This window comes from Nanorana parkeri, unplaced genomic scaffold (assembly GCF_000935625.1).
Source record: "Nanorana parkeri isolate BGI_ZX_2015 unplaced genomic scaffold, ASM93562v1 scaffold840, whole genome shotgun sequence".
In the NCBI taxonomy this organism is placed as follows: Eukaryota; Metazoa; Chordata; class Amphibia; order Anura; family Dicroglossidae; genus Nanorana; species Nanorana parkeri.
Window position 1 is genome coordinate 206,461 of NW_017307108.1, and position 23,205 is coordinate 229,665.

Sequence of the window (23,205 nt, forward strand, 5' to 3'; positions counted from 1 at the left end):
TTGCAAAAACTAAAGAAATGCATCATTAATATTTAGGGCTGTGCAAATTAACTATTAATTTCTCGATTAATCGTTAATCTTTTTGATCGATTAACATTTTTTTGATCGATTTAATTTTTTTTTGAAACGCTGCACGAGCGCCAGCCAAGGCATTGGCCTATACACATACAGCACAGCAATGAAGTCATACAATGAACTAGGATCACACTAATCCAGCACGTTATTATTCTGAGTTGCCCCACGTGAGATTAATAACGTGCTGGATTAGTGTGATCCTAGTTAATTTTATTACTTCATTGCTGTGCTTTATGTGTATAGGCCAATGTAGTTGGATCTGTATGTGCATTATAATTAATCGAAATTAATCAATTAATCGATTTTAAAAAAATTCGATTAATCGAACACAAAAATTGTAATCATTACAAGCCCTATTAATATTATATAAAACAATATGCATTTATTTCATATTTGCATTCAAGCCTGGAAAGCATTGCAATTGTGATCACTCGATCACAGCTGCAAAGCTCAGACTTTGGCACATTCTCTCCCAGGCAGAGCTTGTACTGAGGTACGGCGTTTCAGTTAGGAGAGATGGGGGAAGCACGGCTGGACTTCAAACTGCATTAAATCACCTCATACGGCGTCCAGCCGTCCTCGTTCTAGGTAGAGCTGCCCATATTCCAACATCTACCTAGAGGGAGAATGGCTGGGCGCCGTATGAGGTGATTTAATGCAGTTTAAAGTCCAGCTGTCCTTCCCCCATCTCTCCTAACTTAAACTCCGTACCTCAGTACGAGCTCTGCCAGTTTGAAAATGTGCAGAAGCCTGAGGGCAGCTTCACACCATTTTCCGGACCAGATCTGGTCCAGAAAATGTTGTGAACTTGCCTGCAGTTCCAGTGCATTCCAGACCAGACAAAATGTGACATGCAGTATTTTTCTGGTCTGGAATAGACTACTCTGGTGTGAACAGAGGCCAGAAATAACATAGGGATACATTAGGATGCATTTTGGGTCCGGAAACAATCTGGTCTGGATGCGGTGTGAATGGGCCCTTACCTCCCTGAGTGATCACAATTGCAATGTTTTCCAGGCTTAAATGCAAATGTTAAAGAAATGCATATTTTTTATATATTAATTATGCATTTCTTAAATTTTTGCAAAAGGTGAACTTATCCTTTAGGCAGAAATTTTATGCTGGTTGAAGTAAAAAAAAATATTGCTACATTGCAAAGGTATTGAGATAATACCAGATAGATATTACAATTGTGATGCCTGGAGTTCAGATTTAACACTATCTTTTGCTTTTTACCTGAATGCTGGGGGAAAAGCTCCTCTTGCAGTGGGACTGCTTCTGCAATGCAAGGCTTAAATGCTTGTTTAGGTTTAGGGTGCCTAGAAATAGGACTTTTATTTACCTGATTCCCGCTCCCACTGGCTCCCGTAGAGCTACATGACCGAACCTGCAGGCTCTTCGCCCCTACACTCTGGCCATTAAAGGCCCATAGCCCTGTATTATATGTGAGGATGCTGAGGGATGATCCACAAGCTGGAGTGTAGAGAAGATGAGGTGGAGCAGGGATCAAGTAAAACTGGTTTAGCTAATACCCAAGAACTAAATGAGCAATTAACCCTTGCGGGGCCGACCAACTGCAAGGGGAGTTTTTTCCCCAGAGATAGGCTTTAAAAAACAATTTGAATTTGGTTTCCAATTACCAGTTCAGCATGAAAATATCAGTGACTGTTAACAATATTCACTTAACTTTGTAATAGATGTGTGAGCTAATTCGAGCTTTCTACCCTGGTTCTTAATTGCTTATGTCCTCACAATGTGCTGACAAAAGTTCTTTTTTTGTGACCAGATAAAGTATTTGAAGTAAATGGAAAAGGAAAATGATAACATTTTGTGGAAGACCTGCACAGCTTTCATGATGACATACTGTGGGGCTTTATAACTACCAGACATCTGTTCCGAGCCTGAAATATTCATGACCTGATCTCAAAGTTTATGGTTATGAAAACACACAACTCCCGTCCTTCCACAAGTCAAAAGCATCCGTTTGATGAATCCCTGATTAGCGGTGGTTGTTTTTAGCTGTTCGGAACTCTCAAGGGAGTGCTTTCATTCTTGGTGATTTGACAGATGTCGCCTTTTCCCATGGTACATGATATTTAGACATGAAGAAAATGTTTAGTTTTTCTTTTAGGATAACAACATTTGTCAATAAAATTGTTTTGTCGGCAGCCACATTCTACACTTATCAGGCTGTAATTAAGGCAATACCTGCATTGCTGTATTTGAACAGCAGATTAGTTTACAAATTATAGTAACCAATAGTCATCCTCTAATTGCTCACAGCATTTGGCATTCTACATTCAAGCTGCTATATTCAATGGTTCTTCTGCAGCACCATCATATAATCATCTGTGAGCTGCAGTACAGAATTCTTCCCAGTAGGTGGTGTAGGTTACTTTTCTGATTAGTTTCCAGTCCTGTTAAATTGACACTAAACTGCAGAGTTAAATCTTAAAAATGCATTCAAGTGCCCTATTAACAAAAATGTATCTTATTTGTGCATCAGTCAGCTGTAGATCATCAAATCATCTCTGAAGTTGTGCTGACTGCTGACACTGTCCATCCTTCTGGAGGGGGGTTACTTTTGTTCCCCATAGTCCCTGTGTGTGTTGTAAAGTAGCAAGCACTCCAAGCTCACTCCTGTGATAGACTCCAATCTCAATACAAATTAGTAAACTAAATATGAAATTGTAGTCCATCACAAGAGCAAACTTGGAGCGGTGGCTTCTTTACAACACACACAGGGACCATGGGGAACAAAAGTAGCCCCCCTCCAGAAGAAAGGCCAGTGTCAGCACCAATTCAGAGATGATTTGAGGATCTACAGCTGAGTGATACATAAATAAGATACATCTTTGTTATTAGTTCGGGTACTTGAATGCATTTTTAAAATTTTACTTCCGAGTTTAGTGTCACTTTAATCCCAGCAACAGTGGGAAGGGGTACGACGTTTTACTGTATGGTGGTGCACCAAGTAATGGTTTTCAAGTAAAGAAAATTTCACTTTTTTTTGTTTTGTTTGTTTGTTCTTACAGCCGATGCATTGCCTGGAGTACAGAGATGGCAGTCTCGAGTATGGACTATAACAACCAAGTTTATTGAAGCCAGAAAGCCTTCGGTTGTTCCTGATCCCAGGTTTCTTAGTAAGAAAGACATTGCAGAGGCCCGTAAAATTTGGCAAAGCAGGAACTTTTTTGTCTCTCAGGTAATCGATTGCCCATGGGCCAAAATGGCTCTGGTTTTAAACCAATATTACACATCTTTATATTACACCTGTAAATTGAATATATGAGGTACTTTTATACTTCTTCAGGTATGCCCCAGGCAGGGGTGTCTCGGGGCCGGGTGTCGCTCGGAGTGGATACTGGATGACACCCCGCCGTGATGTCATTGCGCATGCACGTGACGTCGCCACACGCGTGCGCGATGACGTCATGGTGCATGCAAGGCCATCTTAGTGATACCTGCCGGCGGCCATCTTGGTGAAGGACGAGAGAGAGGAGGGGACGTTCACTCAACAGGATAAGGTTGCCGGGTCCCCTACTCTCTCCTGCAACTGTCGGGCTCTCGGTCCATGACCAAGTGCCCGACTTTTCAGAGGGGGTGACACCAAAATGACTCTCAGTCATTTTGGTGTCACCCGGGTGCGGGTCACACCCCCCGCACACTCCTTGTGACGCCACTGGCCCTAGGACTTCCAGTACCTCTGGGTTTACCAGTCTGCAAGACTTGTGCTGGTGTCAAAGGCCAGATGAACCCATTCCCCACCCTTCTGTGATGGGCCAGTAGGTCAGCGAAAGGAAGGTTTAACATGCATGTATAATGTTACCTGATTCCACATAGACTTGATTATTTGATTTCATTGTGAAGCATATATATGGAGTTTTTATGATGAAATTTCACTTCACAACCCTGACCAATAAGGAGCATGCAAGAGTCAATGAAAGGGAAAGTATAGTGTATTTTCTATGAACATATATTTAGGTATTGCAGTGTTGCAATAAATAATTGTTCTGATTAAGAGAGAAGAGGAAGCTTGACAGGCAGTGCATACAAAGCCTGCACAGCACTGCTTCCTCTCCAGCCTTTCTTGCTGTGCAGCCCTGTGTCTCTTCTGCTCCCTTTGTACTGATAAGAGACTGAGCCCACAACCTTCCGCAGCTGCCTGCTAGTTTGGGGAAGTACACTACAATAGTAACTCTTGGCTTGTGTTATTCTGAATGATAGCAGCTGCAGAGAAGCGCCACCATTCACAAAAATAGAAGCCTACAACAACACAAGCCAACTAGTACACTTGTCCGAGAGAGACTAGACCAGACTCTGGGATCCGAAATGAAATAAAGGTGATTGAAGCTATTCAATTCACCACTAAAACAGAAAATGATTAAAAATTGCAAAAACAAATTGCCAGGTTCCTAATTAAAATAATAGGATCAAAAGGTCTGTATTTGAAAACTGACATTGCCCTAAGGGCTTATTTACATAGGCGTGCATACCCGCACTGAGACCTGCTCCCAGGAGGGACAGGAGCAGTGTGTAATTGCGTGCAGCCGCATGTACATCCCTATGGGATGAGGTGGCTGCACCCAGCTACAGGCCAACCTGAACCTGCACATCCATAGAGGTCTGGGAGCCCGCACTTGGACGCATACTGTCTGTGTCTGAGTGTGGGCACCTGGACCTGCACACATGTGCAGGTTAGGATCGGCGTGCAGCCGCATCCTCCCATAGGGATGTACAGGTGACTGCATGCAATTACACTCTGTATCTGTCTGCTCCCATGTGAATGAACCCTAAAACTGATACTAGGCTGTAAGGGTCTTTAAAACAGATGCTTTCATTTTGTCTGCACTCTCCATCTTCAATGCACGGGGAAGGAACACCAATGAGAATCATGGGCACATTTTTTTATGCATTACGTGAGGTGGCCTACCCCTTCAAGGACATTTTAAAACCACCAAAATGAACTTCTCCAATGTTTCTCCAATAACTAATAGGGAATCAGTTAAGTAAAGTACATGATTTTTGGAGGCTATAGAATTTCAGTTCAGTATTAAAATATACCTGACACAGCATTGCTTGTATATCCCCATTGGCAGTGGTTGACCCAAGTATTTAGAACCTGCTAATAACAACTAATATATAAATATATATATATATATATATATAAATAAATAATTTGCTTGTTTGCCTATTAGTGTGTTTTTCCTTCTCATAGAAAGTGGTTGGCTGCCCCACACATTCCCATACTGTATAATGGACTTTGTGTATAAGTGTCCTGCCCTGTATGCCTTTATTGACTTTCTTTGAAGGGCATTGCAACAGGTGCATGTCCTGTGTGCATACATCCAGTCTCCTACAAGACACACTAACTATCTTAGACATGTTCAATGGGCTTCAGGGGTGTCAGCCACTTCTGCTGTGTTTTATGTGGTGCACAGAACATCTATAGAGCCAGTTTCATCTGAATGAGAAAGAGTTACTGCAGAGCACACCCCCTTGTGCACACTGAATCCTAGGAACTGCAGCTGCAATATATTGTTGTGTTGCTTTCTATGTGTGAATGCAGTGTTGTTTCTCAGTGATTTGAACTGACTTGCTGTGTTCCTTATTATATTTTGTGATGTAATGTCCTCTCATACAGAAACAGTAAGGAGTATGGAAGGAAGGCTTAGTCTTATGCTGTGCGGTGTGATTTGGACTGCAAACGCATGTAACACACACCATTCACATATGGATATTAGGCCCGGCAGTGAATCCCTGCAGCAAGAATCAGTGGAATCCTTTGGCTGGAGTCGCAGGTGTTTTCAGACAGCCTGTACAAAGCAATGACAGACTGACAGGAGCTGGAGCTGTACACCGCTATTTGCATGTATACGCACATCCAGCGGTTATGTGCAGCTAGAGACAGATGACAGCCCTGGGTGTCAATCTGTGCTCTACCTGACTTAGCTGTCAGATGAAAAGGCCAAAGGTGGTCATGTGCCCTCCTTTTTCCTCTCCATTTATAAGGTTGAAAACATCACATAAATGTTTTAAGTAAACAAATGAAAGTGCACCTCTTGGGGTGGGGGGATAGAATAAAAATATAGATTGCTGCAGCCTGGAGTTCTTCTTTAAGTATAGAGATTTGTGGGTGGCCACTAGAGGTAGCTCTGCATTTCCTGCATTGTGAGAAGAAGCAGTGAAGCACAACTAATGTGTAGCACCTCTGTCTATGAATCCGAGGCCGCATACCCCATGAGTAAATATGCCTGCCTCCAGGGAGATCGTTAATAACAAATTATTAACAAAAAAACACAAGTGTTTGTTTTTTTTAAAATCATTAGCATACATTCAGGAGATTATTTACAAGCTTATCTTTTTTATATTCCATTTTTAAAAAATTGAAAGGATTATACATTCCCTTAATATTGTCATCCAAAGAGGGGAGTTATGGATCGTTCCAGCATTGAACTGGCTCCAGAATCCTAAGGTTACTGCACATTACTCTTTGTATTCTTATCAAAGAACGTTTTGTGCAGCCTGAAAATAAAATAAAAAATTGCTTGTGTTGAGGAACTAGTCCATTGCTGTTAACTTGCACTAATTTTAAAATGACTTTCTTTTTTGTTTGTGTTGCTAAGGTAACCAGCTACTTCACCGAGGACTTCACTTTCAACGCAGCGATTTCCCAGCTAATGGGTCTAAGCAACATACTCATGGTAAGTGCATCTGCTTCCAACCTGCCCTCCCTTTGCTGTTAATAATGTGACTGTAAGGGTTCCCCTTCTCCTGCCCAGGCTTACACAAATGGAACAGATGATTTGGTTGCTGCTTTATGCCCAGTAAATATTACATATTGTTCTACAGACACAGTGCAAATATGTAGCCCATTCACTGTCTGCCAGTGTTTTTCTGACTCTCTAGAAGCGGCTCATTGTGTTGCAGTTACAAATAAAAGGGTTGTTGGCTATGTATCCAGTGGCATCTGAGCTGCATTTTCCAATGCCAGATGCATTTTCCAATTAGTGGTCAGGAGAGATTTGTGCTGTACAGTGATAATAAAGGAACAATAGGTTTTGAGTGTCACCTAAAGAGAAACTGAACTCTTGTAGCTGTGCCCAAAAAACAGACAGAGGGCAAAGGACTAGTTGCCAGTATTGCCTGTGGTCTCCCTGCAGTTGACCTTCGTCACTGCGTTACCTATGCCTTGTTTCACACTGTGTCACTGTGCGAAGTTTGCCATCTTGGTAGAGGTAAGGTTTTGCGGCTTTATGTCAAAGCCTCCAGCAAGGAGAACAGTGAGCAGCACCATAGTGACATCATTCAATCTCACTCCTAATCTCCTGAAACTATCAGCCAGAGACAATAGTGCCTTAGATCTTACACTGCACATCTACAGCTGTATATACAGAATTGCCTGGGCATTCTTTCATACCAGGAAGTAGGGCTGCAACTAATGATTATTTTCATAATCGATTAGTTGGCCAATTTAATTCTTTTCCATTAATCGGATTTAAAAAAACCAAACCATCTTTTTTTTTTTTTTTTTAAATAAATTCTTTTATTTGAGAAATTTTCAAACATATAAGCATATTTAGGTATCAAACAGGGGATGCAACTCCCATCGTAAAAGCAGTGGACGTAGCCACCGAGCATATACAATATAAAACAATACAGAATATTGTAAACTGTAACAACCCTAAGGGATATATTTCAGTATAAAACCTGCCTTGACAACAGAGCAGCCCGTGTTCTAACAGTACTATCGAACCATGGGAGGGTCATGCGAATCCGCAATGTGTTGCTAATCGTCCAAAGAGACGGCCGCGGAAGGAGAGGGTCCAGCCCACCTCCTCAGGTGCAGTCTCCCCTGAATCTAATGCGCAGACCGTTCATCCATGATGTAACGTGGGTAAATGATCTATTGTAGGTTCTCAGGTGTCATGTCAATTGGGTAGGTAAGTATTTACATACAATGGGCAGGGTTAGTAGTACTAAACCGGGTCCCGGCCCCCTGGATGGAACTGGTAAGGTCCTCCATATGTCTAATGTCTCGAATCTTGCTGAGCCATAGCTGCATCGTAGGCGGGGAAGCCTTTTTCCACATGGCCGGGGATGCAGGCCCGTGCAGCATTAATCAGGTGGATAATGACCGACTTTCTGTAACCCTTCAAGGAGTTAGTGTTATGATGTAAAAGAAAGAAGGAGGGTGTCATGGGAATCTGATTGTCTGTGAATTTTTGAGTGATTGTGTGTACTTGGGCCCAGAATGATTGTACTTTTGGGCACGACCAAAAGACGTAGCATGCCTACCGGGGAGGAGCCACAGCGACAGCAAGCGCCGTTCGGCATAGGGAAAACCGCCAAACCATCTTTTATTTAAAATATGCAAATGGAGCATTACAAACATAAGGTTTACTTCAGAATAAAACTGCATGCATATTTTTTTGCAATTGCACTGCACTGGAATGCACAACATTCCAGTGCGGGCGATCGCAATGCAGGCGGGAGGCGTGCTTGGGGTGCCATTTAAAGGAATAGAACCGCAACGCACATCCCGCAGCAGAATTTCTCAGGCTGAAACCGAGAGAAAAAAATGTTCCCACCTTTTAATTTTTTTTTTAATAACTATATTATAACTGTATTATATTAGACATTTTAATTAGTTTCATGGATTTAAAATAATCTGCATTAAAAAAAACTCTAAACAATATAATAAAATAACCAAACTTTTAATAAAAATATAAAAGCCTGATTATCAGTTTAGAGTTAGCCATAAATATTGGTCAGAGAATTATTGCTCTCACTCTGCCTTACACGGCGATACCTGACATGAGAAGCACAATCTACATTTTCATACCTGGGTGCACCCGACGTGTGTTTTTGTTAGTCTGCACGCGTTTTTGGGGAGTATTTTTTATTTTACTGTATAACTTTTTTATATATACTTTATTGCTATCACATGCTCACAAAGCCCCCTATGTGATAGCACATTGGTGGTGATGGGTTCTCTTTAGGGTGACATTAGGGGGTCTATATTAGACCCCTAGTGTCAACATTCCACTTCAATAGCTTTAGCTGGGGAATGTAAATACAGCAGGCAGTGGATGGGAGCAATAGTCTATGTCCCATATGCATCGGCTCCCTGTGACGATGAGAACAGAGGGTGAGGCTGGAGGGTGATTGAGTTATGAAGCTCTCCTCAATGCTGGGCACTGGCTGCAGGGGTCTGTGTCCCCTCCAATCCCCGCTGGAAGCAGCGGAGATGAGAAGGGACACAGAGCCCATTAAACAACTAATCAAACAAGCAACTAATCAATAATGAGAATCGTTGACAACGATTCTCATTATCGATTATGATTGATTAATTGTAGCAGCCCTACCAGGAAGTGCAATGCTAGTTTTCAGGAGGAATTCCAAACAAAAGGTACATTTTCAGGGTACTGCATAGGCACAATTAACATTTCTAGATGTTCCCAATTATATAACAAATCTTTACTTTCTAAGTTCAGTTCCGTTTAATATGAATAAGTAGTGAAGATTAGATACATTGCCAGTAATAACTGAGTGATGTTGGTTTTAAATTGGTATTATTACATTTACTGGCAAAAGTATGGTGAGCGAATGAAGCAAGCTGGTGTTAGTAGTGTGTGTTTGTTTGTTGTTTTTTTTTTTAAATTAAACAATCATCTATTTAATGCAGACCCGCAGGCGGTCTAATAAAAGTATATCTAACCTGGAAGATACCCAAATTGGTATGTCTACTCTTTGAATCCTGCCCCCGTTGTTGAATTCATTCCATTACTACAGAGCCTTTCCCACACATCTGCACCATTGCTAGGACCCTGGCTCCAGACAACATGGTGCACAATGCTTGAGCAACACGTACATTTCACATTATCAGCAACATTTACCGGGACTGAGCCATCTAGAGTAAGCACTGTACAATATGGTAAATACACTTCTACTTTAAGAGATTACATTTTAAGGACATAAATGTGTTACAGTTACTCTTGAACATGAGAATATGCTATGCCAGAAAGATCCTGCCCATGACACACATATAGATGGTGTGTATATTGTGTAGGTGGTGGATATTATGTACAGGAAGGCTTGCATAATGTAACACTGTATGCACAGTAAATACAAGATATATAAGGTGTGTATGTTCAATATCAGAGAATGTAAAGCATGTTCTACAGTGAATATTGGATACCAAATGTGTATGTTCAATACCAGAGACTTTATAGAGTATACTGCAGTGTTTATACAGGTAATAGAACAGAAAGTGTGGTGATAACCGCACTTAGTACGGGGTCATTGCCTTGGTGTGCTTCGAGATGATGAAAGGTTAGAAGTGAAGATTCCAGGCACTCAGAGGACTTCAGCAAAGGATCAAAGTAGCAGATCAAATGATTAATCCATAATGTTGTTTCCCTACCTTTCTCAAAGTACGGCCGCGTAGTCCCATAGAGAAAGACAGGTGCTGCATACTAATCACATGCAGCACCTGTCCTTCCCGGGAGCTGCCCGATACGGCCATTCACGCAGCACGGAGCTGTACGTGCCGGCCGTTTCTCGTGTGAATGAGGCCTAAAACCCCTAAAAAAAAGCCTAAAAAAAGTCAGTTTATTTTTGGGTAGATTTCCTCTTACGTCCAGTGCTAGAGACCCAATAGTAAGCAAGAGGAAATCTTTACAAAGTTTTCCCCTTAAGACAACATTCACCAGAACAGGTGACATTTGGAAGATTAACTCTCACTTCCTCTTCTGGTGACAACAGAAAAATGTTGGATTCCCCATCACTTTCTCTTTCTCTCCGGCCCCACTCTATCATAAAACTAAAAATAATTTCTGCATAAATACATTAAGCTGATATTAAGTCTAGAGAAGGAATATATGTTTTAGGTTTTAGGTTTTGATTTGTAGAAATGTCATTGGTAAGTTTCTGGATTTTAAACAGTGCTGATCTTTCTTAGGATCTGTAAGAATTAATGACCGAGTCCTTTTAAACTTGTCACCCACTAGAGGATGATTCTACAGCTCATATTGTAATGTGTGACAGGATACAAATACCGTATATACTCGAGTATAAGCCGTCCCGAATATAAGCCGAGGTACCTCATTTTACCACAAAAAACTGGGAAAAAGTATTGACCCGAATATAAGCCGAGGGTGGGAAATGAGGGAGCTACTGGTAGATAGATACCAATAAAATACACAGGGCCTTGCTCCAAAATTTAATTGAGTGAAAGTGAGGCATTAGAAGCCGTGATAAAGCTTTACCTGTAGATACGGTTCTAAAGTATTTTTATCAACATTGGTTCATATACTTTATACGTCAGATCTTTTAATCTATATAATCCTTATATACACATTGCGAGTTTCTAGGTATAAGCAAGCAGCACTGACACTGGGAATTGCATGCTGAAACTTGGCCTGTTTGTCAAAGGAATTATTTTAATGAATGTGTAATGTTCTCCTACTATGACACGAGTATTGTTCCAGAGACCTAATTATCCTTCTGCTGTTATTGGACTCACTAGTGAAGAAAATGGCATTTGCTATTTTTGTTGCGCCGTGCCAGCTTTATCTAGTAACTGGAAGTCAGTTTTTTTTTTTTTGCAAGCCCTAAAAAAAATATTTGAAACTAAACATTTAAGAAGTACTGTTTAACCATTTTCCTACCGCTGTATCATAAAAGGAAAATGGTGGAGAGGTGGATGTCTATTTCAGAAATTATGTTTATAAACAGCGTTTCAGAAATTCCAAGTGATTGTTGCACCCAGTAATGGCTGTAAGTCGTGCCAAATGAGTGTGGCTTGGCTCTTAGACACAATGAGGAGCCTTCCTGAGCAGCCCTATAGCGTGTGATGACCAATCGCAGTGTTTACATCTGAGGGCCCTCGCTTTCCTCTTACAATGGTGGAATTAGGAACTGAACTAATGAATAATGGAATCATTCATTAGTTCCAGATCAATGTCTGCACACATTTAAGATAAGAGGGCGATTGATTTTCTAACCCCTTCACCCCCTTTCCTCCCCTCTACACGTTACCTATATTCTGGGGATTATTCACTAAAGAGCCGAAGGATCCAGCCATAGCAGAGCATGTTTGGCTGACCGAAGGCAGCCGATGTACGGCTGAAATCAGCCGTACAAGGCTGAAGTAAATAGCCGAACAGCGTTCGGCTGGGTTGTTCACTTGGCTGCCTTCGACAGCTTTGTGAATAACCCCCTCTGTCTCTAGTGGCCTGTCTTTTAACCCATCAACTACCTTATCCTACACACCTGCACATTAATCTCCGTCTTCCCACTGTATGTGAGCTGTGTATGATCTGCTGTATCTAGTGCACCATTGCTAAGCCCCATGTTTAAATCGCTTCATTTCTTAAAAGTTGTGACAAAAAATTAAGTTACTTTGGGGTGGCTACTGGGTTGTCAAAAATGGGTCATTTTAGAGGTTTCATACTGTCGTCATTTTTATTTCATATGTTTTATAAAAGAAAGTAAAAGAAACAGAATTCCTCGCATCACCTTTCAACATCTCGTGGAGTCACGAGGCGGCCCAACAAAGTCATCTCGTGGAGTCATCTCGTGGCCCAACGAAGTACTGATGGGGTGGTCATAATAATCTGGCCACTCGGTGTATATATCTTAAACAATAAAAACCCAGTGGTTATTAAATACCACCAAAAGTAAGCTGCATCTGTCTAGAAGAAATGATAAAAAATGAATTTGGGTACAGTTCTACATGACTGAGTAATTGACAAACTATCACTGGTGTGAAAACTGAGAAATGGCCTGGTGATGTAGGGTGATCGGTAAAGTCACAAATGACCAGTTAGACAGACAGGTAAGGCAGTGCTGCCGGTGATTATTTTGATCTGTAAAATCAGACATTGTTTTTCCATTAGCATTGTTTTAACTCTCTTGTTCTATCCTGATGTCATTGTTGTACTTTGAGTGCTCTCATTACGATCTCCATTTATCAGGAATGGTTATTCACAATGCTTGCTTGTATCGTTGGCTTAATTTAGGAGTGCTTGTTGAAAGCAGATAATAGCACATTTCAACAAGACTTTTTTTAATTTTGCTTTCACTGGCTTTTTTTGAGCTTTGAGTTTGTTTTTTTGTAATGTTGATCGTGCTTTTGCCTGCATATTATATATGTCAAATAGGGTGATGAACCATGAAGGAGCAGACAGCAGACATCTATTAACCTGCAAGATAGATTGGCAGTTATTGGGATTCTGCTGTAATGTCTGTGTTGTCTTTTCGCCTTTCGTATATATCTCACTGATGAAAGGGCTCCAAGCATTAAAGAGACACTGAGAACCATTTGGTTTTGCCTGTTTTTATTATGGGCTTATATATAGATGTTGGGTTGTAGCCGTCACATGGCCAGGAAGGCACAGCAATGAAAACATTATCAGAAGTTCTAACCCTTCATCGCTCTACCAAAAATGTGTATTTGTCCAATTTCAGTTTGAGAGAGTTTTGCCTAGAGATGCACTTTCATTTCTTCTTGTGACAATTTCCTCTAGGAATAAATAAATGAAAGATTCCCAATATAGGGTGAATAGCTTTATCTGAATTTATTATTTCAAACAATACTTTTGAATATTGTTAATAACCAAAGCCAGAGTCATTTGTGCTACAGACCTCTCTCTACATGGTTTGCATAGTGACAGGAGCGCCCTCTTGTGGACATTTTTAGTTTTACTGCCTTGGTATTTGAATAGTTAAGGACTGTAACCATCACCTTGGTATTGAATAGGCAAAGTTCCAGAACACACTTTAAAGTACAAAACACAACAATTTACTGACACTGAAAGCTCAAACCATGCTGTATACATCATGCTGATTGTTGTGATAGTTTTATACAAAAGATAATAGTGTGCAAAATCAGGTAAAGCATAAATGAGCAGTTAACCCTTGCAGTGCAGGGGCAGCCCCACTGCAAGGGTAGATGGGCTTTAAGCTTCTCACAGTCACTACAATCTGTATAATCTCCTTTTAGATCTTCCATTAGCTATGTAGTACGAGGGCCGGCCTGATTGGATAGTTAAGTTTGTCCTCATACATACGGTCGTTTTGATAAAAACTGATGTGAATGAATAGTATGTAAAGTGCTTTGTAAATTGACGGTGCTATATAAATACCTGTATTAAATAAATAATCTAAGGAGCTTTTACAGTCAGAATGTAGTGTGCGCGGCCAGCTTTATATTGATATGAGTGAGTCAAGGGAGCCCCTGTTCAAAGATCTCCTTCCCAACACTCTTACAACTTCACAGGGTTGAACCCCTCTTTAGCCAAAACAAAGAAATCCATTTCATACTGACTTTATTCAACTCTGTGATTTCACAAGACTTTCCTGTTCATAGGTTTGACACAGAGAGAGTTGTATTGTGTATGAAGATGGTTACGCGGACACTATACAGTGTATACACGTTATTTGACAACGGATATCTCCTAACTTTTACTTTAGACAAAATTGTGTATCAGTTTGTGGGGTATATTGTTAATATTAATCGAATTTAAAAAAAAACAATGGAGCTGGGATATAAAACGTTCACCCAGCGTATAGCTTAGCGAATGCCATTCACACAGCATTATGGCCAATAGATGGAGCCGAGAAGCAGAGGAAATTTCCCATGCTCCTTGCCTCCATCTAGTTTTATACATCAGCCCCAATGTCTCATTTGTAAGGGAAATTGAAATATGTATAAATTAATGTTTGACTGTTATTGACTTAGTCTCCTCCTATGCTGGCTCGGTGTTCCACTGCAAACGCTAAAACTAGGGCTTGCCCTCTCCCGCCCCAAAACGCAGGGAGACGTTTCTTAGCGATCACCGTGTGTTCCAGCAGCTACCGCTCTGGAACGCACAAGCTTTCGGTGGGAACAAGCCCTCATATTCACCTGGTGATCCGGCCAGACTGTCAATTTGTAACTTTTTTTTTTTTAACAGACCAAACTGTCCAGCAAATGTGTCAGAGTGTTGGGACCAACCATTTAACACTGACAGGGGTGCGTGCAATGGTCAGCATTTATTATTTTATGTAAAACCTTTATTACGAAAGGAAAAAACAAAAGCTGTTGCTGTTTAGGCCTGGTTCACACATGAGCGTTTTTTACGCATGGATCTATGTGCAAGAAAATGAGCAAAACACACATTTCCATGCAAGTCAATGGCTACTGTTCACACCTTAGTGTTGCGTTGCGCGTAGACAAAACGCCCGTTCTGCGCGTTTTTGGTCCCATGGACATCCCTATGCAGGGAGAAATTAGCATTTTTAAAAGCAAAATCGTGCAAAAAAATGCACAAAACTGCAAACGCCTGGGTGTTCGCCTCACTGCTTAAAGAGTTAACTGAAGTTCAGATTTAATATGTATGTTAAGTCCATCTAAATCTGCTAGTACACTATCTAACATTACCCTCGCCACAGGGTGACAATGCTTCTGTCCTAGGCTGGCTACGTTGCTCCTCCGTAGATTGGAGGGATTCATTTATAAAAGTTCCCCCGGGGCAAGATGCCTTTCCAACTTCACTAGCGTCACTAGATGGTACTGACAAGTGTCCTCATCAACGTCATCTAGGGACACCAGTGCTGTGTGAACTTTTATAAATTAACCCTGAAGTAGGTTACTGGCCAGAAAACCAGGAGAAAATATAAACATAGAAAACGAATGCAGCCACCACATTTAAGGATTTGTAAGCTGCAGTATATAACATTTTGGTGTTTGGGGGTTAGATACACTTTATATTATGGAGACAGTAACATGAAGTGCTGAAACACAAAGGTGGGGGAGATCTCACTTGAACGGATGTAAAGTGTTGTAAACTGGTGTTAATGTAAATGCACATACACTGAAGCGTGAATGTAAAAGCTTCTTGCATTCTTTGTGCATTCTTCCACGTGCTGGGGGAAACTAGTCATGGGTGAAGGAAACCTAATTCTGAGTGTGTTACTAGGACGCTAGATACACATACATTTGCATTGCATGATTTACCATGCAAATAGGGCTTTGTTGTAGCAGATGATTCATGTTACTACTAGAGTAGACCTCCTTACAGAGTGGGACATTTGTGATCATTTTGAATATGATGCAGACAAAAGATCTAAGTCCCTTTTTAGATTGTAAGCCCTCAGGGGCAGGGCTCTCCTTACCATCTTGTCTTGAATTGTATTGTATTGTGATTGTATTGTCTTCCTTATATTGTAAAGCGCTGCGCAAACTGTTGGTGCTATATAAATCCTGTATAATAATAAGTCAGGGGTTTGGTGGCCTCACATGGCAGCCACCATGTCCATTATTGAACACAAAACCATCTGTTCATTCTTTATCACACGCATACCCTCCGGTAATTGGTTTTTGGTTTGTATGAGCTTTTATGCATATTATGCTTTAATGCATTTGAAAGAATATGAGTTCCAGCCACTGTTTAATTTCAGATAAAAAATATTGGCTTAGGCCTTCTGCAGCATTAAATGTCCCCTGTACAAGCTGCCCCAGTGGATATCCCTGGAAGAGCATGCAAATGAGACCATAGTAGAAGGACTGACATGGGACATGTATGTGCCTCATCAGTACATCCCTACTTGCTGTAATAATTTGAATTATGGTTAACATCTCTTCTGTGATTTAGCTTGTGGAATACATCTCCAGGTACATAGTTAGCAGACAGAATAGTGACAATGTATTAAACAGGCCACGTGTGTTGTCTTCTCTTTAAGAATTCATCTCTGCAAGTGGTTCAACACAGCAAAGAATTTGAAGATGCCTTAGCAAGTCTCGTCATTATGATGTCACCCATGGTACCACATTTGGCATCGGAGTTATGGAGAGGTAACACATCTCAATCAGCTGTTTCATTTGTACCCTCACGCCCATTCACACCACATACAGATCATCTCCAGACCAGACCAGACTGTTTCCGGACCCAAAATGCATCCCAATGTATCCTTATACTATTTCTGGCCTCTGGGAAAAGAAGGCCAGAAAAAAAGATCAACTTTATTTTCAATAGTCAAAGATAAACCAAAAGATACTCACAGACATAGATAAACCGGCACCCTTCGGACGATGAGTGGCTCCGGTTTTCAGTAACCGTGATTGGTTGTATCCAGCAGGTGGAGCCGGACAGGCTCCGTTTCCTATAGGCTGTTTTGTCACATCCCGCCCCTACATGGTCCTGATGACAGACAGCAGCCACGGCACTGCCACCACCCATATGCTGACGAGCCTCCCGTGCCTAGCCGGGATTGGCCAGATGCACCCTTAATTTGGAGAAGAGGAATGTGACGCTATGTTCTGACGAAGGGGGCGTGCCCCGGAAACGCGTCAACGTCATTTGCACACTGGATCCCCTCAGTGGATGTCCATCTGCTGTCAGCTCACATTATATGGCTGTCTTTTATCTATGTCTGTGAGTATCTTTCGGTTTATCTTTGACTATTGAAAATAAAGTTGATCTGCACCAGGAAAGGCGCCCCCTCTGTTTTCTTTTCCCAGATTCCACAGCTTTCCCGGCTTCTTTGGGGGGCAGCATCCTGCAGTGTGCTTTTAAGGATTTCCCATTGAGGAGGGATTGTCTTTTTGCGGCGCTTCACTGCTTTGACTCTATTTCTGGCCTCTGTTCCCACCAGCGCAGTCCGTTCCAGACCAGACCAGAAAAACACTGCGTGTCGAATTTTGTCTGGTCTGGAATACACTAGAACTGCGGGCAGGTTCACACCATTTTCTGGTCCGGAAAATGGTGTAAACCCGGCCTAAAGAGTGGCAGTGAAACATGCGGAGCACTGTAAAAACTCAACCGACAGCCATGATGAAGAGGATATGCAGGATAGCTGTATTAATCTCAAGCATGTATATATATGACATGTGCAGTGTACCCTATAGACTCTGTATGGGTTTGTTTCTTTTTTTCAGGTATGGGAGAAGTAGAGCATAAGCTGTGCACACAGTATAACTGGAATGAAGATGTCCTCCATCAGGCATGGCCCGCTGTAGACCCAGAATATTTGCGTCAGCCTGACACTGTGAAAGTGTCTGTACTGGTAAGATTTAACACATCGTGCACCGACTTATCACATGTCTATACTGTTTTCATCATATAATTAAGGTTTATCCCAATTATGGGGCTACATATTCATTCTTACTAAACCACATTCATCCTCCAATCTAAAGCAACATGCAGGTAGTGGCAGTTGTCCTACAGGGATGTAAGTACCAGCTGTAACCACATTGGCCCCCTGCCAGCATGGTAAAGGAAATGTGTACTTCAAAAAGTTTGGCTTTAAAGTGTTTGTCAGGCCAAAAACATTTTCTCTACTTTGAACTAGAATAAGGACTAGAACACCGGTCAGGTTTTTACTTCTTTTCAGGGGTCCGACGATCTGACGGGTTCTACTCTTATTTTTATCTGTGTTGATGTGAGAGTTCTCCTCACTTCCTGTCTGGTAAAAATGTGGCAGTAGGACAGGAAGTAAAAGAAATCTCTAACGGAGCATTCTATAACAGTAAAAACTTGATGGCTTCTAATCCTTTCCCGGCTTTAAACAAAACTATTTTTAGCATGACATGCACTTTAAATGACAACTGTACTCTTTTTTAAATTTTTTTACTTGGTCATCCGCACCCCCCTCAGTGCTGCCCACCTGGCCTTATACCTACCTTCAAGCCTGATAAAGCCATCTACTCTGTGCGGTCTTGCTCTGAAGTACACAGCCTTTTCTTTCAAAATCGCCGCTTCATAATGCGCATGCAGACGCAGCCACACTGATTCCAATGGGAAAGCCGTTCTTATGGCGGCCTCAAGTGGTCGCTTGAAATACGACGTTCCCATAGGAAAGAATGGGGCTGCAGCGTTCATGCTTCGTACGAAGTGGCCATCAGAGGGAAGGCTATGTGGCTTGGAGTGGGACATCATAGTGGATCAGGCAAGTATCAGACAAGGTGGGCAGCACTCGGGGGTGGAGGGAAACTAAAGCTGGCCATAGAGTATGGGAATTTGGGCAGTTCTTGATGATCCAGCTGTAGGTCCCATAGCGGGAGCTCCTGTCAGCACCCTTCCGTCTGCCATCCTTCGATCAGAAAATCAAAGGAGTCAGATGGAAAATTTTCGGACAAACAGTGACAGCAGCCAAATGCCTGCCACCACTGTTTGGTTATTCTGATCGTGAGAATACAAATAGGACACAGCGGGGGATTCGTCCATCCTCGCTGTTTAACATGGATGGAGAAACCTGTCATATTTGTTTTCGTTCAGTCAGCAGGCTGAATGGGAAATAAATATAACAGTGTATGACCAGCGTCATTAAAACATAAAATAGTACAGTTGTCCTTCAAAGCTGAGCTTCTGTCAGTGATGAAATCTGGTCCTGCCTTGTACATTTAGATAATTGTATGATACGTGGGAGTCGCATCACCAATTGCTGTTCTAATAGCACAAAATATGTTCACAGCGAAACTATTTGACTTTCATATTGTTATTTGAGCTTTTGATGTGGTTTCTTTTATAGATTAATAACAAAATCTGTGGCACGGTCAGCGTCCCCTTTGATGTTTCCCGGGACGGAGAGAAGATCCAAGACCTGGTGATGCAGAGTCATCTAGGCAAGACACATCTACAGGGACGCACAATTAAGAGGACCATCCTGTCCCCGAGGACAGCTCTGATTAACATCCTTGTCCAAGAGTAAACGTACCCAAAATATAACCCATTGCAGTAACGGACATCCATCCCAGCTGTGTATCCATGGAAGCAATTGTCACAGACACAGATATTCTTACAGTACAGCCAGGACAATACTGCTAAATAATGATGTTCCTCATGGACCTGATGAATAGAAACAACCAGTACGGCTGTTTGCGACAAGTGTGACCTATTTCAGCAGCTGAAACATGTGACTGTCCTGGGATCTCTGAATGTACTATCAGGGCCGGATTTACTCTCTCTGCTGCCCCAAGGCCAGGTTCCTCAATGCGCCCCCCCTGCATACAAGTGATCTCGGTGACATCGCCTACATCACTTGTACAAAACAAGCGGCGGCTTTCCCAAGGTGTAGAAAACAACTACCCGCCCGGGACTGCATGTCCCAGGTGTCGGGAGATAGGAATTCCACACCCCTGCTGCCCCAAGGCCGGGCCTCAGTTGGCCTTGTGGGAATTCTGGCCCTGTGTACTATGGGTCAGGCCTACTTTATTATAAGATGGGGCAGGAAACAATATGAGTGTGTGAATAGTTCAGGTCTCTAAGCCAATACTTTCCAAATGTGTAATGCTGCACATTGTGTTCATCACTCCAGTCTTGGCCGTCATACTGAGACTGAATAATAAGGTCGCCTGTGGTTTGTGTCTCTGTTGGGAGAAGGTTATTCTCTGATGAATTACTCATTTAAATCTGATTATGTGAATATAAGCTGCTGAATTGTTATATTGTTTATGTATAATAACATTCAACCATTGATTTTTTTTTTAACATATTTTATTACCTTTTGAAGCTTAAAGTCACAAATAAACACTTATTTACACATTTTAAGTTCTTTTTAATAATTGACGGTGAAGCTGTTTTTTATTTGAAGACATACTTCCATTTTCATCTCAAAGATTTTATACAGCAATGTTGTTTCAAAGTGTATTTTAAGCTAAAACCTTAGATTTCGAGTAGGTAAGGGTTAGAACCCTTGCAGAGATTTGCAAGCATCCGGAAGTTTTTGCAGGAACAGGTTCTCCTTGAAATATTTCCTCTCACTTCTTGCTCCCTGACTGGGTTTGCCCTCATTCTCTGTGACAGTGATCACCAGTGGAAATAAAGGGGTGAATCTCCCCAGCAGGGCCTTTACAGACACATTAAAGAGACCCTGTCACCACACCATTCGTTTCTACAAATGTCTTGCCATAAGGTTACATGTGCATGTAACATTTTCTGCATGTTATTTACCTGTAAAAGACTTCTTGTGTAGAAATCCAAAAACCCCTGAGACTGCTGCTGGGTGCCATTATTTTGGATGTCATGGCAGCAGACTAAGGCCCCGTTCACACCGGGGCGGTTCGGCCACACGGATCCGCCGACATGAACAATCCCATACATTGCTATGGGACCATGCAATCCGAACCGCATCCCGCCCGAATTGCTCCCTGAGCTTTTTTCCCCCCGCTGATCAGCACGGTTTCCTTACAGCTTTCAATGCAACCGCGCTGATCCGCACCCGCCCTGGTGTGAATGGGGCCTAAGAGCTGTCACTCAAGTGACACGCTATTTCATTTCCTTTTGCTCCTCCCCTGGCTGCTCTATTAAAGTTATTGTAAGGAGGTGAGGGGAGGGATGGAGGAGCTGGGCCAGCATAGGGAGTAATTGGACACAAGAGGAGCAGGTCATGATGTGCATGGAGAAATGGGGCTGTGCTAGAGAGGTCACTCTTCTGAAGTAGTCAAACCTGCTGGCACATTGCAAGTAAAAAAACAAGTGAAACATTTGAAAGGCTTTTTCGAGGTTTGTACCTGCATTTTTTTCAAAGTTTGTGACATGGCGTCTTTAACCAAAATACAGATTCATGTGCGCTTTTTTTTTAATTATTATTATGTTTTATAAAAAATAAATACAGAGAGAAAATGAGAGGAATACAATTAAAATAAGAAAGTACAGGAACACAATACAGTGCATTGCATAGGTATTCACTCCCTTGGATATTTGCACATTCTGTAGTATTACAGCCTGGATTTAAATAACTTTAATTAGAATAGTAGAGGTCACGGTGGTATTGTTGGGGTGGATTCCAAAATGTACAGTTTGTCAAATAAAAAAAAAAATGAAAAGCCTTGACTGCATAACTTTGTAGTGAAACCCCTTAATAAGCAGCCAACTGCCTGGAGAAGTCACATAATAAGTTGAATAGGTTCCACCTGTGTGCAATTAAAGTGTCAGAAAATCTCAGAATAAACACACCAGTTTAATGGGAAAACATAGCTAAGCAAACAAATCATCAAGACCAGGGAGGTGTCAAAATATGTCTGGAATGAAGTTCTGGAGACATTCCAATTTGAGGTTTGGTTAACAAAAAACTTTGAACATGCCCACAGAACCAGTAAAAGTCTTCATGTAAAAATGGAAAGAATATGACACTCCCTGGAGGAAGCTGTTCACCAAGATTCAGAAACTGGCTAAGGAGGGCAATGGTCAGTCAACTATAACTTGGGCGATGCACAAAGATAAGCTTTATGGAAAAACTGACGAGAAGAAAACCATTGCTGAGGTGTAACGTTTGCCGGAGGATAGCTGGGAGACCCAGAAGATACAGGAAAGGCTTTTATTAGATGACACCAATTTTGGCCTCAAGCAACACGCTATATATGTAGCAGATGGCCAACACAGCTTCTCACTCTGAGAACACCATCCTCACAGTGATGGCGGTGTTAGTATCATCTAGGGATTGTTTGTAACACACTCCTACTCTGACCAGCATTAAGGGGGGCACTTCTCCACTGACCAGCAGTAAGGGGGGCACTCCTCCACTGACCAGCAGTAAGGGGGGCACTCCTCCACTGACCAGCAGTAAGGGGGGCACGTGTCCACTGACCAGCAGTAAGGGGGGCACTTCTCCACTGACCAGCAGTAAGGGGGACATTTCCCACTGACCAGCAGTAAGGGGGACACTTGTCCACTGTCCAGCAGTAAAGGGGGAACCTACCCACCATCAGTAAGAGGGGAACTTCTCCACTGACCAGTAGTAAGGGGGACACTTCTCCACTGACCAGTAGTAAGGGGGACACTTCTCCACTGACCAGCAGTAAGAGAGGGCACTTGTCCACTGACCAGCAGTAAGGGAGGGCACTTGTCCACTGACCAGCAGTAAGGGAGGGCACTTGTCCACTGACCAGCAGTAAGGGAGGGCACTTGTCCACTGACCAGCAGTAAGGGAGGGCACTTGTCCACTGACCAGCAGTAAGGGAGGGCACTTGTCCACTGACCAGCAGTAAGGGAGGGCACTTGTCCACTGACCAGCAGTAAGGGAGGGCACTTGTCCACTGACCAGCAGTAAGGGAGGGCACTTGTCCACTGACCAGCAGTAAGGGAGGGCACTTGTCCACTGACCAGCAGTAAGGGAGGGCACTTGTCCACTGACCAGCAGTAAGGG

General features: G+C 42.2%; 1 protein-coding gene across 1 annotated transcript in view; it reads left to right on the forward strand.

Annotated features, from left to right (window-relative positions):
- Positions 1-23,205, forward strand: part of LARS2 (leucyl-tRNA synthetase 2, mitochondrial) — a 146,180-nt gene that overhangs the window by 107,343 nt on the left and 15,632 nt on the right. Inside the window, exons 18-23 of the mRNA XM_018565390.1 lie at positions 3,111-3,280; positions 6,702-6,779; positions 16,804-16,915; positions 17,999-18,126; positions 19,591-19,786; positions 21,743-21,748. Coding sequence (XP_018420892.1) covers positions 3,111-3,280; positions 6,702-6,779; positions 16,804-16,915; positions 17,999-18,126; positions 19,591-19,770 — 668 coding nt within the window. The 3' untranslated portion in view covers positions 19,771-19,786; positions 21,743-21,748. The remainder of the gene's footprint in view (positions 1-3,110; positions 3,281-6,701; positions 6,780-16,803; positions 16,916-17,998; positions 18,127-19,590; positions 19,787-21,742; positions 21,749-23,205) is intronic.